Source organism: Palaemon carinicauda, chromosome 6 (assembly GCF_036898095.1).
Source record: "Palaemon carinicauda isolate YSFRI2023 chromosome 6, ASM3689809v2, whole genome shotgun sequence".
Classification (NCBI taxonomy): domain Eukaryota; kingdom Metazoa; phylum Arthropoda; class Malacostraca; order Decapoda; family Palaemonidae; genus Palaemon; species Palaemon carinicauda.
This window is the reverse complement of record NC_090730.1, coordinates 138,087,488-138,104,987: the sequence shown is the minus strand read 5'-3', so window position 1 is coordinate 138,104,987 and position 17,500 is coordinate 138,087,488. Positions and strand designations below refer to the sequence as shown.

Here is a 17,500-nt window from a genome sequence, read left to right as displayed (position 1 = left end):
GTGACTCATCAGTTGAGTTCAAACTTAAAATGCCACACGAAGAATTCTCTCTCTCTCTCTCTCTCTCTCTCTCTCTCTCTCTCTCTCTCTCTCTCTCTCTCTCTCTCTCACACACACACACAAACATTCGATTTTATATTAATATTTATGTTTCTCTTATTCAACTTGAGATCTAATCTAGAATGCTATTTCATCATCATCATCATCTCTCTCTCTCTCTCTCTCTCTCTCTCTCTCTCTCTCTCTCTCTCTCTCTCTCTGCGAACTATGACTTTAGTTGCAAAACTCCCATCGAATGGGATATCCCCCTGATTTAAAAAGGGCTCAATCGGGTATCGAGTTATTTTTCAATACGATATGAAATAATATCCATCATGAATAAATGAAGATTTTGTCGTTCCAACACTAATAACAATATGTCACGAGTAAAACATTGTTTTTCATATAGCCCACACCCGTTTATTAATGAAAAAAAAAATTGACATATGTTTGTTACAAAGGCAATTAAAATATAGCGGCCAAAATAGCGACAATGGTAGCATTAAATCGATGGATTCATTTTTTATTGCCTCTCTTAGTTAGTCAAAGTTCCAATTCGGTGGAGAATGACGAATGTACTCTTGAAATAAATTAATATGATAAGAATTAAACCCATTATTCATAATATGACTTTCGTTCTTCTCTTACTATAACGTCTGAATAATCCATCTCAAAGCTCAACTTACTAAAGCAGAGACTCATTTACATTTTGCCAACATAATCATTACTAAAAGGTGCACATTTTCATAAAACATTAACAGTAAAGCAGGGTTTCAAAAAATATAAATACCTGGAGTTATTAAGTAAAGAAACGCATATTTATATGTAAGTATATATATATACATATATATATATATATATATATATATATATATATATATATATACTGTATTTATATGTGTGTATGTATATATATATATATATATATATATTTATATACTGTATAAATAAATATATATATATATATATATATATATATATACTGTATATATGTGTATATATATTTATATGCTGTATATATATATATATATATATATATATATATATATATATATATATATATATATATATATATTCTGAGTGGGGATAACTTAACGTGGTGAAAAGGTTTGTGTAACATCATGATCAGCAAAACTGTACTACCCAGGGCTCTCCTTACTAGGTTGGTTTACTGTAAGTGATTAGACCAAAATTTCCCACCATCACCAATCCGCAGTGGCTAGCGTGATGATGAAAATGGTTGAACCCCAAATATGATTAAGACATGTCTGAGGTCTATGTCCTGCAGAGGACTAGAAACGGCTGCATTTTTTACATATATGTGTGTATATATATATATATATATATATATATATATATATACAAGAATACGTGCCTCTTTTGATAGAGATAAATAGATAGATAGATAGATAGGTAGAGATAGATAGATAGATAAGTTGGGTGTTACAGTTCCCTGAAAAAAAAGGATACAGCCATAGGCCTACTGGCCTTTCTTTATTGTTGCAACCATGGATAATAACAAATTAAAATCCAAAAGAGAAATATTCATGGGATCGTCCAAGTACTTTTATTTTACATGTAATTCATGTAAAAAAAAGAAAAAAAAAAAAAAAAAAGGAAAATATAAATGAAAATTTTCCCAAAGTCCAAGACTCTGGCAGCCATTTCCTTCTAGTGCCATAACTATTTATTTATTTATTTATTTATATTATATACCTTTCCCAAATGGGTCCTCAGGGAACAATTGACCTTAAATCAATGTTTATAACACCAGGATGTTTTATCATTATTATTATTATTGACACGTCCCTTTTCACGCTGATATTAGTTATATCTTTCCTAGTTCTGTGAAATTTTCTCGGGATGTATAATTCACTGAGTATGGTTCATTGGAAGAAAATTTTACAAGAAACAAAACAAAGTTCTGATAGCGTTACATTGTAATCTGAGGTCCGCTATAGTTAAAAACTGCATTTGTGAATGCATTCTGAAGTATTTTTGTACAAGGTACATGTACCAGTGAAAATAGTAAATCAAATAATAAAGCTTAATAGATACTGAAATCGAATTAGGTTTATATGTCAATACAGATTTGAAAATTATATATATAAATATGAGAACTTAATCGAGCTCTTAATAAAGCTTCCCCCATGATGAACGTCGATTACAAAAGCACATATTTGCAAGTGATTCTGCCACAGTAATTCTGGAGGTACCGTAACGGATGAGAGCAGGAGATAATACACAAATCACATATCAGTTGATTCGAAGAAGATAACAGATGCTATATGAGAGGTTGGGATGAGAAGAAAAAAAAATTTCAGAGCAAAAATTTTATTCTATGGACCGTTGAGTCAACTATGTTGCGTAGTGGCAAAATTTCTTTAAAATTTAAATTCCAATGAAAAGAAACTAGAAGGTGCAAAGATTAAATGCTTATAGAGTACGCGCGGAGAGAGAATGACTTAGGTTAAGAAAGGTAGAGTAAGTCAAGGTTAATACGACTATATTGATAAAATGAAAAGCATCAGTGATATGAGGTGGCATGGACCCATGAAGAGAATGAAAGACAATAGACAGGCGAAAGGCAAGATATTTTGAAAAAAAAATGCGTTGGAGGTTCCTAAGCTGGATTTCTGAGATTGAAAAAATAAAAATAATTGAAGTACAAGAACGCGTGTAACAAATGAATGTCTGATAACCCTTTTGCGCTGGTGACTGAAGTTCGTGATGCCTTGAAAGTTTTATGCATAAGAGGTCCTTCCATGATTCCGTAGTTAAAAGATGAAAGCTTGAATATCTCGTCTCGCTTTTTCTGGATCTTAACCCTATCATGGGAAATAGGTTTTCGGTGATTTATATGTATTGAAATATCTGTGTATATGATGAATGCTGTATATATTTCTGTATGCATGCGCTAGAAGCTTGCATATTGTTGACAGATTGTTTTCAGCACTTCGTCCTTATACTGTAGATATTAAGTAAAGCTCTGTAAATATGACCAAACTGTTTTAATCGGCATGATTGAAGCAGTGCATCTGACTGATTCATCTGGCTTACTTTAACGAGTTTCTAACAGCTGACAGACTCTCTAGCCAGGTACCGCACCCACATCTAGCGGTATAACAAGAAATATGATTCAATAAAATTCTACGCACGGAAATAAAATAACCTTAACCCTTATCATCCCGCAATTAGTGGCAAAGATCAACATGCATAAAAAGTATAAACAAAAAGCCGATACATATGTACAATTAGGCATCATTTTTCAGGTGTTTTACTCTTTTCATGAACAAGCGAAGGTACAAAATACTATGAAAGAAAATCTGACGGGTTTGTAGATATAACTTAGCTATAGTGAAGTAAAATGGTCATATCATTCACTGATATTTATCTACTTTTCAGAGCATTACCAGGTAAGAGAAGATCATTCTAATTCATTTGCCAAATTTATACATTATTGTTATAAATCCACAATAATTATCATTCAAAAGCTTTAAGCAAAAATTAAGAAAATGAAGAATAAATCATCTACCCGAAAGAAAATCCAAAACTTTAAACGTAAGGCAAAAACGGAAGACAACGAAAGTATTAGCTAAATGGCAAAAAGTTAAATAACACACAAAGGGAAATATTTAACGCAAAAAGAATAATGATAAAAAATGAAGAGCAAGCTACACAGGAAAACATGGTTTTAAAACATGTTTTGTCCCTATACGCTATCACCGTGAATATACCGCTAGAAACTAAAAATGGTAAAAAAGCTTGGTGAAATACATTTAACTGGTGATAAAAGGTCAAATATATATATATATATATATATACATATATATATATATATATATATATATATATATATATATATATATATCTCACAAAAGAAAACCTGCTATTGGGGTTAAACTACTGTACGCGAAAAAATACAACATATTTTCAGAGCTCCGTAATGAAAAATATAAGGTATAATAATTAATCATAGTTGAAAAAAATTAGCACTGCATCTGAACTTTCTGTCAAAATAATGAAATATTCTAAACAAACCTCGCAATAAATTCAAATATGCGCATATTTCTCTTTATCACAAGGTCAATCTAAGAAGGGTGTGTGTATTTTGAGGATTGGTGACAAGGTATTAAGCAATAACTCTTAAAAGACGAGTCACAAAGAATATTAAACTTTACTGATGACAGCTAAGCAATACATCATCTTCAGAATAAAATAAAATTCATAACTATTAGATTAATAATAAGCATAATTTTCATTAATTACTGTTGTTTCTTGATAAGACCTCTGCGTCATAAGTCTAAGGTAATTTTTGGTGCTAAGTTAAAGAAGCTGGATAGCCAGGTTAACAAGTATTTAAAAGATGCAAATGAAAAGTAGAAGGAGGATAGGCCAAAATGACCTTTAGTATCGTCTACAGTGCGGCGCAAAAGTCTCAATTAGAGCGATACCCATTTTTTGATGCAAAGTTAAAGAATGTGGATAGCCAGGCTAACAGCAATTAAAGGGAGAAAATTAAAAGTACAAGGAAGATGAGGCACAAAACCTCCATATCGTCTATAGTGCGCCGCAGAAAGGCATTACCCCCTGAAAATCTTTTCCAAACTCCAAGTACTCGAGTAAGAGAATATCTTTCTCTAAACGGCTATTCGTTCTGGCAGACTTTTGAATTTTAATGCGAAACAGATGTGAGGATTTTTGGTTACGATATCGCTTCAAAATCTTTCCAAGAATAATATTGGCGAGGATGGCAAACGTCCTTCCGAAAACATTTGGCAGCTAAGATCGCTGCGCGTGACCTGTGTGTTAAACGCTTGCGAGAGAGAGAGAGAGAGAGAGAGAGAGAGAGAGAGAGAGAGAGAGAGAGATTCTAAAATACCTTAATATGGACAGATATTCTTAGAAGGTGTACCTGGTAACATTTACACATCATTGTGGGTCCAAAACTAAAACAAATGGAAACCACAAAAATAATAATAATGAAGTGTAGAATTTTAACTTATCATTCATGTTTCAGTTGCTCAGATATAGTACGGGGAAAGGCCGGAAATCTTAGATAACGTCTCGGTTGAAAATGAATTTCCGATAGCCTTTATCAATGTAGTAAATCTGCTATTTCATGGCACAATCAATTCTTGGGTAAAACGTATACGCACTAAGTTCAAAAGAAGGAAACATATAAGAAAAAATTTAAGAAACTATTAAATGATACACAAAAGAAGTGGCGTTTTAAAAATGATAATGAAATGTCATTTGTTCACTAATAATTCAATTTTCCGTTGCGTAGCTTTGCTGTTCATTGCTGTGTCAGTTAAGTGAAAATTCTTGTAAAACTACGCGATAAGCAAAGTATTTTATTGAAAATAACTATTGTAATTAGATAAACATAAAGTATTTTATTGCAAATAACTATTGTAATTAGATAAACAAAGTATTTTATAGAAAATAACTATTATAATTAGATAAAGTATTTTATTGAAAACAACTATTGTAGTAATTAGATAAACATAAAAGTATTTTATTGAAAATAACTATTGTAATTAGATAAACATAAAGTATTTTATTGAAAATAACTATTGTAAATAGATAAACATAAAAGTATTTTTATTGAAAATAACTATTGTAATTAGATAAACAAGGTATTTTACTGAAAATAACTATTATAATTAGATAAACAAAGTATTTCATTGAAAACAACTATTGTAGTAATTAGATAAACATAAAAGTATTTTATTGAAAATAACTATTGTAATTAGATAAACAAAGTATTTTATTGAAAATAACTATTGTAATTAGATAAACAAAGTATTTTATTGAAAACTATTGTAATTAATACTTAAATTCATCAGTCTACCCTAATTTGAAGCAGCAACGAATAAACAACGTATAAATTAGATAAAAAAAAAAAAACATAAAATAAGATCGTTTAGAATTCTGCAGTATTTTGCGGGAAGGTTTCTCGATAGATAGTAAGACAAGGAGCAAATTGAAGAGAGTCTACGGTCGTCAATCTTCACGTTTCATTTAATTGCAACGTTTATGAATCTGCAGCATACTGGTAATAATGTGAAAATGTATAGCGTAATACGTCAAAACTTTTCATAACTAGTTTAGCAATACTATAAGGTAAAAAAAAAAAAAATCAAGTAGGCTTTTCATTATTTAGAATACAATGCTGTATTTTAGTAAAGTAAGTATAAAATAATCTTTGCGACAGGCAAATCCTTATCTTATCAAACGATAACTGGTTTTATTATGGTATATGAAGGCCGAAAATTACATTAACACATCAATCTTTGATCATATTTGAGCCTATAACGGTAAATTTATATATATTCCCAACTTTGAAATGAGGAACAAAATATCAAACAAAAATATTTTAATGTTGACACGAAAAAGAATATCTATTCTGATAAAACAAGAATTTTCACACACTGAGAATATATGATTACCTATCTCTCTCTCTCTCTCTCTCTCTCTCTCTCTCTCTCTCCTCTCTCTCTCTCTCTCTCTCTCTCTCTCTCTCCAAAAAAATCAACTATATAAATTCCTATAAAAAGTTGAGCATTCCTTTGTGTGCTGACACTTTTCCCTTTGAAGTCGATAGTAAATAGAAACTGAAACATTTTCCGGAAACCACAGTACTTATTTTTCATCATTCTTTAACCGGATGCCTTCACAGCAATATGAACAAAAAACAGCTCCGCATAGGTAGTACATACTAGTAGGCTTTTAAGTACAATTAAATATTTTTGCAGAATCCCTTAATAAAGCTCTAGCTAAAGTCAGAGTATGGTGCAAATTATGGGGGATGAAGTTGATCACAAACAAAGGGATGAATTTGACCACAAACAAAACTCAGTGTAATTATAAGTAGGCCAAGGGCAGTGTCTCTTAGACATTCAGGGCTTTGCCCTGACGATGTCTCTTACTATTTACAAATAATTCAAAATGATATGTGTGATGCCTGATTGCACACACACAAAAAAAAAAAAAAAAAAAAAAGAAGCCGTATTGTGAAAGTCCTTACGTATTTTCGGCGATTAGTCAATAATTAGGATATGTTTTTATTCATTCAATCTACCTTGTTTCGAGTATTGTTCGCCTGTCACATCTTCAGCGTCTGAATTTCTTATTCCTTATCCGGATATTATTCTCTGGCACCAGCACTCAGTTCTTTCTGCACGTTACATAAGATTTTTCATAATCAAAATCCTTCATTGTACTCTGATCTCTCCATCCTGTACCATCCTGTACGTAGTAGTTATACAGTTAATTCTAACACAGTATTCTTAAAAGTTGTATTCCACCTGTGACCAGATTGTGGAAAGATCTTCCTAATCCGGCAGTTAAATCAGTGGAACTTCAGGCGTTCAAAGTTTTTGCAAATGTTTTTCTGTTGAACAGGTTGACATAAGTCTCTTTTCATACCTGAGATATTATTGATCTATTTTAACATTATTATTGTTCTTAAAATATTCTATATTTCTTGTTACTTATATCTAGTTTATTTGCTGTTCCCTTATCTCCTTTCCTTACTGGGATACTTTCTCTGTTAGAGCCCTTGAGTTTAAAGTATTCTGCTTTCCTAACCAAGGTTGTATCTTGGCTAATAATATTTACAATAATAATAATAATAATAATAATAATAATAATAATAATAATAATAATAATAATGATGATAATAATAATAATAATAATAATAATAATAATAATAACTAGAGGGGCACTCAATAGAGCACAGACTTCTACCGCGGCACCTTATTTCTCGACCTTTAGCTCTACTAGACCTTAACCTTTGACCTTAACATATATTAAGTGTCGTGGATTTTCATACACGCAAATATGAACCAAGTTTGAAGTCTCTGTGACAACGATGTCCAAACTTATGGCTGATTACGCGAATTGGACATTTTGCTTGACCGTGACCTGGACCTTGACCTTTCAAATTTAATATTTTCCAGATTTTTACATAAGAGTTAATCCCTGCAAGTTTCAATCCTCTATGACTAAAATTGTGGCCAGGAACCTGTTCACAAACAAACAAAAACACATAAAAAATCACACAAACACAAACAGGGGGTAAAATATAACCTACTTCCAGCTTCGTTGACGGAGGTAATTATATATATATATATATATATATATACATATATATATATATATATATATGTGTGTATATATATATATATATATATATATATATACATATATATATACGTTGTGTGTTTCAAACACTTTTGTACACCTCCCCCCCAAAAAAAAATACAAAAACAAGCAGCGATATAAACCCGAACTGAATTACGGTGATTGGACAAAAATTGTCTTTTCTTTCTCATAAATGCCATTTCAGGTATAAGGTAAATGATAAAAATCTAAATTTTCTTAACAAATCCCACATAAAAAATTAGATATTCTCGCTGAAAAACAAAACAAAAATATCAAAAATACCCTGCACACTTCTCTGACCTCTTTATATAAACTCGTAATCAAAAAGGATTTTCGTTTCATTGTGAGAGTCTCAGTGATAAGTTTACAATGAAATCTAATCCATGCTAAGAAATAATAATTGCTTCTAAATACAACAAAGCAACCGTGAACATTACCATTACTATTTTTGGACATGTTTCCCCCATAACACATAATGGCCCTCTTTATCTAAATTAATAATCAAATGAATTGGCTTCCGATGTATTGAAACCTTTCAAAACGACAATCATTATGGTTAAAAATCAAAGCGGTCATATGCAGAGTATAAACAGCATATTAATTACGTAGTTTCAGATAATTATTAAATTAATTCGTTTACAGACACGCAGTCAAATCACGCAGAACTATATGTATATGTATATATATATATATATATATGTGTGTGTGTATATATATATATATATATATATACATATATATATATATATATACATATATATATATATATATATATACATATATATATATACATATATATATGTATGTGTGTGTGTTTGTGTGTCTATAGAGTATCATTTGAATATCAATCATGTAGTTTCGGCAACCTAATATATAAAAATTTTTATAGAAACGGGATTATGCAAGCCTCAAAAATTACACATATACAGTATAATGTACTTAATCAAAACACATAATAACTTACAAATTCGTATGTACGAGCTTGAACTTATCAAGAGGATCATTAAGTTATAAAGTGACTCAGAGAACTCCAACATTCTACAATTTAATTCTTTAAAAGAATGATACAAGTGAATGTCCTTGAGGAGATTTGCATATCGGCTTATAAACGAACTCGTATTCATTTTTATCTTTTCAGTTGAGAGACGGTAATGAGAAATTGTTTGATCAACAACAAGAAACAAATGTCCTAAATGTTATCATTTTCAAAACCTATTTTCAGATTCCCATTCTTGACTTCAAGCTAAGAATTTAGAGTATAATTTCCACCACAGCTAATATTACCGTAAGACACAAAACATTATCAAACGAGGGAAAAATCATAGCACTATCTTTATAATCTTTCAAAAAGAGAAAAGGAGAACTCTCAACCAGAACTGAAATAACCACAAAAAAGTAAACAACCTGAATTAAAAGTCTATTTCCCTTTTTCTCCTCGAGGGAAAGATCGGGGCAAAGCAAAAGGGGCCGAGCTGGGACTGAGAGGATTTTCTCCCAGGAAAAGTATACGGCGAGTCCGGATTCCCAAAAGCCCCTTGCATCCATTCCGTAGGTAAATGGAATGCAACCAGCGCTACTGAACGAGCACTCCTCCAGAGTACATTAGCCGAGACCCAACAGAGCACAGAACTATTTCGGTCTATTTCAATAAACCGCCTTTTGGATTAATATACATACATACATACATACATATATATATATTATTATTATTATTATTAACTGCTAAGCTACAACCCTAGTTGGAAAAGCAGGATGCTATAAGCCCAGTGGCTCCAACAGGGAAAATAGCCCAGTGAGGAAAGGAAACAAGAAAAAATAAAATGTTTAAGAAGAGTAATAACATTAAAATAAATATCTCCTATATAAACTATAGACACGTGAACAAAACAAAAGGAAGAGAAACAAGACAGAACAGGGTGCCAGAGTGTACCCTCAAGCAAGAGAACTCTAACCCAAGGAAGTGGAAGACCATGGTACAGAGGCTATGGCACTACCCAAGACTAGAGAACAATGGTTTGATTTTGAAGTGTCCTTCTCCTAGAAGAGCTGCTTACCACAGCTAAAGTCTCTTCTACCCTTAACAAGAGGAAAGTGGCCACTGAACAATTACAGTGCAGTAGTAAACCCCCTTGAAAGAATAAGAAGAAGAAGAATTGTTTTGTAATCTCAGTGTTGTCAGGTGTATGAGGACAGAGGAGAATCTGTAACGAATAGACCAAACTATTCGGTGTATGTGTAGGCAAAGGGAAAGTGAACCGTAACCAGAGAGAAGGACCCAATGTAATACTGTCTGGCCAGTCAAAGGACCCCATAACTCTCCAGCGGTAGTATCTCAACGGGTGGGTGGTGCCCTGGCCAACCTATATATATAATATATACATATATGCATTATATATATATATATATATATATATATGTGTGTGTGTGTGTGTGTGTGTTATCATATGTATGCATCTACATGATAATAAAATATATACATATATATGTATATATATATATATATATATATGCGCGTGTACGAAAACTTAGAATTAAAAGAAAAAATAATAAGACTATCCGCATTAAATCTTAGAAGCTTCTTTGTATTATTATTTTCAAATTTCCCTGAAAAAAAAAAATCATCTTGTAAATCTATCATATTCACTAGTAAACGAATATTTGAGAAAATTCTATAATAATACTTTCTCTAAAACTCAAACTGGGAGGGTGGGAGGAAGAGAAGAGAAAAAAGATACAATATATCCTATGCCAGAGAATCCCAGAAAAGCCTCAGGATATCGGACCCTATTATGTTTTCCATCTGAATGGGACTATTCAAGTGAAATAAAATAGAAAGAAAATGAAAAACGAGAAAGAGGAAGGACACTTACCCTGAAGAGGGAAGTCCTCTTCTTAGATTTGATCCTGGAAGGGACGGAGACGCGGTAGAGGCTCTCCAGAAACTCGGGCGGGTTGTCGTTGACGTCGGTGACAGTGATGAAGACCGGAGTGACAGAAGAGAGCTGCCCGTCACTTACCGTCACCCAGAGCTCGTACTCGGAGCGCGTCTCGCGGTCCAATGTCCAGGCAGTAGTCAACAATCCTGAAATGCAAAGGTAAATACATACAATTATGAATATTGCATATTTATACAGATAGGTGAAACCTATTTTGAAAATTCAATGAATATATAACTGACCTGTCTTGGGAGCAGTGAAATTGACTAAAATGCAAGATTTACATTGAAATTGACTAAAATGCAAGATTTACATTGAAATTGACTAAAATGCAAGATTTACATTTAAATATCTCAAAATCAGATTCTAGTTAGTGAACAAATAAAATAAAAAAAACATATTCCAAATAGAATAAACCAAAAGAGGTCACAGATGGGAAAACGGAATAATGTATGTCAGAAAGGGTAATGTCATGGCCGCCAATGTAGACTGTGGGTAGAAGATGGGATACAGCAACAACTACAGATAAATACAGTAGTTTAAAATAGAAAGAAAATAAAAAATAAAATTGCAAGGGACTACAGAGTGGAATCGTAAATACCCAATGAAGTCTAGAAGCGACTTGACGTTATGATGACAAGTGCAAGAATTATTTCAAATCACTATATACAGACATCAGCTACAATGAAATGGCATTTATTAGTCAAATTTAAATATTCTAATCAAGGGCCAGGTCAGTAAATCTGAAATTCTCAGTGGCTACACCGTCTCTTTAGAAGAGATGAACCAGTAAATTATCAGGAATGAATGACTGGGTGTAGGAATAAAAAAAAAACAAGGAAAATTAAACACTTTAAAATACTTTCTGGTACACATTAGAGGAGAGCGAAATGAGAGTAACGACCACTTAAATCGTTAAAAAAAGATTAGTTGACCAATTAGACCCCAAGATGTGACCTTATGAGCAGCAGCAAATGCTGTGCAATACACATAACTGAAGTTACAATGCTCTATTTGTGAGTTATATAGAAATTCTTCTTTAACACAGTGTGGGTCGTTCTACTTTCACCCATTTTTGTTCCCGATATCTTTAAAAAACATTTAAACGTAAACTTGTCAGGCAATAATATACGAATAAAAATAACCCTTTTTCGAATATAAGGTCTAAATGAAATCTGAGGGAACTGGAAAAAGAAAATCAAATATATTCCTCTCCTATTAAACAATATGGTTTATCTCCCGAGTACAGATTTTGATAAACAGTTCAACCGGAGAGTTATGACAGTAACTGACGTTCGATAATAACAACTGGCAGGAGGCCAGTCTCTGATTAGGAGTGTCAATAAGTTATGGGATAATAAACCTATCAATCGGAGAATCGAATATAATGGAAATAATACCCACCCAAGAGCACACACACACACACACACACACATATATATATATATATATATATATACATTTATACATATATATACATATATAAACATATATATATATATATATATATATATATACATATATATATTTCACAGCAATTTCAGTATTCTCTGACTCTTCTCTTAATTCTCACGAACTAACACTAATAATTGCAAACATCAGATAATCTATATTTATATTACGTTCCATTTCCCAATTTAACAAGTTTACATCGTCATCTTCTATGGTTTCCATGCCTACTCTTGTCACTCCATTTGTAAAAACAATATCAAACAACAACAGAGACGTAACTCACCAAGATATAGACCTAATTTAACACCAAAGCAGTCAGTTTTTATGTATCTTACGTATCTAAGCAAAATCCCCGCTTTCATAATGGTTTAATTAGTCGCAACAAAATTTCTTTTCAGACACTCTTTTGACACAGCAGTATTTTCTTTCTATAGAACATTCCTTTCCTAGTGAACAGTTTCCACATATCTTTTCAGGTTTGGATTTTTCGAAATTTGGGCCATAAGGTCTAGCACAGGGGCCGGGAAGGACAGTCAACGCCGTGGGGAAATTGAGGGGAATCCTCAGCAGTTGCACTTTGTAAAAGTTAAGAAGCTGGACAGCAGGATGGAACAAAGGAACATCCTTCAACCCCTGAGCCAATGAATAACATAATCCCCTCTTTTCTGTACCATATAATTTACTTAAATTCCCAAGCACAGCAAAATTATTTCTGTACCCCTTTTTGGCACCTTTCAAAACATTAATTTCACCAACACAAGAATTAATTATTTTCTAAACAGTACGTTTGCATATACCTTTTATTATCCAATAGTTCATTAACTTTTCCGACAGACCCAACTCATATCTTGCCAAGAGTACTTGCATTAATATCTCAATACCTTCCTTCTAAACACAAAGCTTTTCTCTCCTCTTATGCCCAACAACTACAAAGTACACTTTAAAATTCTCCTAATTCTCTAACAGAACTTTTATTATAATACACCATTGGGTGAGTCTTTCATCTAATCTTCCTATACACCTGTAACTGCAGATGCTAACCACATTCTTCAATTTTGAAATCCCCCAAAAAACCCAATTAAGTATTCTAAACCCAAAATGCTGTCCTTATTTGCCTTTATTCATTGATACATACATTCATACATATATGAATAGCCACATTCATAAAAGAGCGTGCGTGCGTTTAGGTATATGGGTGTATTATATCCATGTGAAATAAATTGCCACGAAAAATTAAAGGTTTGAATGCATACACAGACGTAAAAAAGAAAAAAACTGAAGCGGCGGCAGAAAGGGTATAAAGAAACTCATCTCGACTCATCCATACCAACAAGACCTATTACAACATTCGCCATTGCAGCAGGGCCTAAGGATTTCCTCCGTAACCATAGCCCGGGTAGCCAAAGCTGACTCAGATCTTCTAGGATAACGATGTCGTGAAGCCTATGTTCCCTTGGAGACTTCTCTCCCGCAAACTACTCACGAGGTTATTCCCAGGATAACACTAACCAACACATTCACGTACATACAAACAGTAAAGAAAAGGTTAGTCCGAGCAATGAACGGCAAGTTCTATCAGTTTCACGACAGGGATAATGGTGATAGGCAGAAGGGATTTTGCATAACCCATTTGCACACGCACACACAGACAAAGTGACAGACACTGGAAGGCTACAAACTTTGGTGCCATCCATTCCAATATCAATATATATATATATATATATATACATATATATACATATATATATATATATATATATATACATATATATACATATATATATATATATATATATATATATATGTAAGTATGTATGACAGGGTGGCCCAATTGGTATTAGCCTTCCAGTTCTGAACTAGCATTTTGGGATGAGGTTAACCACAAATCCTTTCCCCAAGGCCACCAAAAGGCACAATACTTCTTAATGGTGCGTGTCTAAAATCGGTTCAAACCTCCTAGGACTTGAACCTGAGTTCTGAGACTGAATAGGAAAAAAAAAAATAAATAAAAGTGTCCTCGCCACTGGACCACCCTCTATATTTCTTTCTCTGTCGAAATGGGAAGATTTAAATTCTAAAGACAGTAAATATAAAAATACTCATATCTGCCAACAAATCCAAATAAAACGATATAAATCCTCGCATGAACTTTTAAGTAATTCTTACCGAACCAGACTCAGCAGGAGCAGGAAATAGAACAGATTAATGTAAAATGCATAAACCCAGAAGTTCAAGGTGATCCTTTCTATCTCGAGCTATTTCAAGAGGTTGTGAGAAGACAACCCATTGAGGATTATACCTCAACTTACAAATCTATTTAAAGCATAATGGCACAGCTCGATGATTTCTTGAAAGAAAATCCTTCGTTTTCGAGTAAATTTATTATTACCTGAAATACTAAGGAATTGTAGTTATTTATAGTTACTACATGCAAATCGCAACAGGAACTCCTTCGGAAAAAAATATACTTGATGCAATTCCTATCTGGAATTGTGGAAATTGTTCATCCTGTCAGATTATAATTATTAACCATAAAAACCTTTAGTACCGAAACACTCACAATTACCAGTGACTTATTAAATTACCTTTTATAATAATTACCTTAAAAACTTTAAGTGCGTTTATAAGTTTTTTTTCATAAAATAGCCAAGATCTTAAACAAAGCAAATATTACATACTTTCATAAAGATTTAATATCATTCATTATCAGATCAACTTCTGCCCCTATTGACATGTCGGTCTTGTAGATGATTTATTCTGTATATATTCATATATAGTCTATATATTTTGAAAGTGCTGATATCTATCTCAAATGATTTAATGAAAAAGGAAATGGTACGAAAACAAAGTGTTGTCATCTAACCCAGAACAACTGACCGCAAAATTGAGTGGAAGAAAGGATAAGCTAGTCTCTTTAAAGGTAGAGGGTCGTAAAAGCCAAGAGAAACAGAAGCAAAGAGAGAGTTCCAAATCTTTGATCAATTTGGAATAGTCTCTGAACAATTCAAGTCTTGATTTAAATACAGCTCTTGTGAAGCAGCTGGCGGACTTTAGATGACTCCACGTGACTAAATGTTAAAAGTTTATCATATTATAGTCTTAAATAAATATTATTCTTTTACTAAATATTGTCTTTTTGTAATGATATTCTTTTTGCTTTCCTTTAACGAATTATCAAGTTAGGTCCACAAAATTCCCATTTCTTCAGTAAAACCTCCAGGTATTTTCAAACATCCATGGTCCCTTTTACTTCATGACAGGAAAGCACTTCGTAAAGAACCACAATAAACGAAATGTGTTTGAGAATTTATCATTAAAAATATCCCACGACTTTAAAAATATATTTGAACTACAACAAACCTCCGCAAAAAAGAATAAACAACGAATTTACATGTTCTGAAGTATACTGCGCCCTACCTTTGAAGATAAAACAGGGGAATTTCATTACCAGGGGGTAAAAAGAGAGTCGTGCGCTCACAAGAGAACTTCAAAGAGAAAGCAAATGATAAAAACTGGACGCGAAATAAATATTTAAAAAAAAAAAGAGAGAGAGAAAAACTGCATAATAATGTCAATAGGAAATGTTGGAGGAGAGCAAGACAGGCAGATAGAACATGTGACTTTATAACGAAGTGTAAATGGTCTCTTTTGAGAGAAAAAATGAAGGAAAAGATATGAAAAGGATAATACAAAAATATTTAATATTAAATAGTTGTGTGAGAGAGAGAGAGAGAGAGAGAGAGAGAGAGAGAGAGAGAGAGAGAGAGAGAGAGAGAGAGCAATTGCTCACAACAGTTCGCTGACAAAGGTCCTAATCCTAAGTGACGACCCACTGAGATCAATTAGCAGTGTCTCTCGGCAAATTTATCACTTAGAAGGTCACGACCAAGCGAACAGAACTGATTTCGAGTGGCTCGCGAATTTAGGTGTTGCCATTCAACGGCAAAGCTGAACCCTGCTCGAGAGAAGCCACTTTCCACTTTAAGATAATTATTACTGGACAGCAGAAGAACGTTCAACGGACATTTCACTTCCTGGTGAAGCTCGAGAACTTTATAGGAATGATAAAATATATTCTTTGGGTACGGATTAAAGATAGTTCTACTCCCACGAGCTACTTTCACAAGCAAGAGGCTGTGATTGATCAATAGCTTCATATTCCGATAACAACACAAAAGGTTTACCTCTTCACTAAAACTTTCTTTTACACTTAATTTGAAAATCATTTGAGAAGGATTATTCAGTTGCATCAATGGGCCACTATCTTGAACATTACCTTACTCTCTTTATTTGTCATTTATATTGTCTGTTTTCAATTATGAACTAATTAATGTCCGAAAATAGTATAAATAACCTTAATCGAGGCTGAAAAATTAGAGAAGCGAAGTCAGATTCTGATAAACATTAGTGAATCCACAATGGGAGCTGCATAACTACTATCAGTTCCGGAAAGGACTGAGAGAAACGTCATCGATTCTCGAGAAAACTGACGGAAGCACAGTCCAATACTAATAGAAATAACAGCAAAATGCCCAATTTCTGGAGACTAAAAACACACGGTCAATTTCCAAGAGGGACAAATCTCTGTGAGCATCAATATGAATATGAACAGTTAAGACAAATATGTATCACTTATCATATGCAAATATAATTCATTCAACCTCCTCCAGTCCGCTAAGTCAAATCCATTTCGAATATGATTCAAAGCAGTAAATCTGTGCAAACTTGTACTGGCATATACAAAAATAAGTTGAAGAGAGAGAGAGAGAGAGAGAGAGAGAGAGAGAGAGAGAGAGAGAGAGAGAGAGAGAGAGAGCTGGCGTAAAACTTAAAGGAAACCCCTTCTCTTTCAAACATCCAAACAGAAACGCCTCAACAAACTACAAGTAAAACGAAGTTAT

The 17,500-nt window shown here is 32.9% G+C and overlaps 2 protein-coding genes across 2 annotated transcripts in view; one reads left to right on the top strand and one right to left on the bottom strand.

Annotated features, from left to right (window-relative positions):
• The window catches only part of LOC137643257 (fat-like cadherin-related tumor suppressor homolog), a 284,094-nt gene that overhangs the window by 93,382 nt on the left and 173,212 nt on the right, over positions 1 to 17,500 (top strand). The gene's annotated exons all lie outside the window — the stretch shown is intronic.
• LOC137643258 (fat-like cadherin-related tumor suppressor homolog) overlaps positions 1 to 17,500 on the bottom strand; it is an 84,104-nt gene that overhangs the window by 45,602 nt on the left and 21,002 nt on the right. Inside the window, exon 3 of the mRNA XM_068376099.1 lies at positions 11,082 to 11,293. Within this exon, the coding sequence (XP_068232200.1) occupies positions 11,082 to 11,293 (212 nt within the window). The remainder of the gene's footprint in view (positions 1 to 11,081; positions 11,294 to 17,500) is intronic.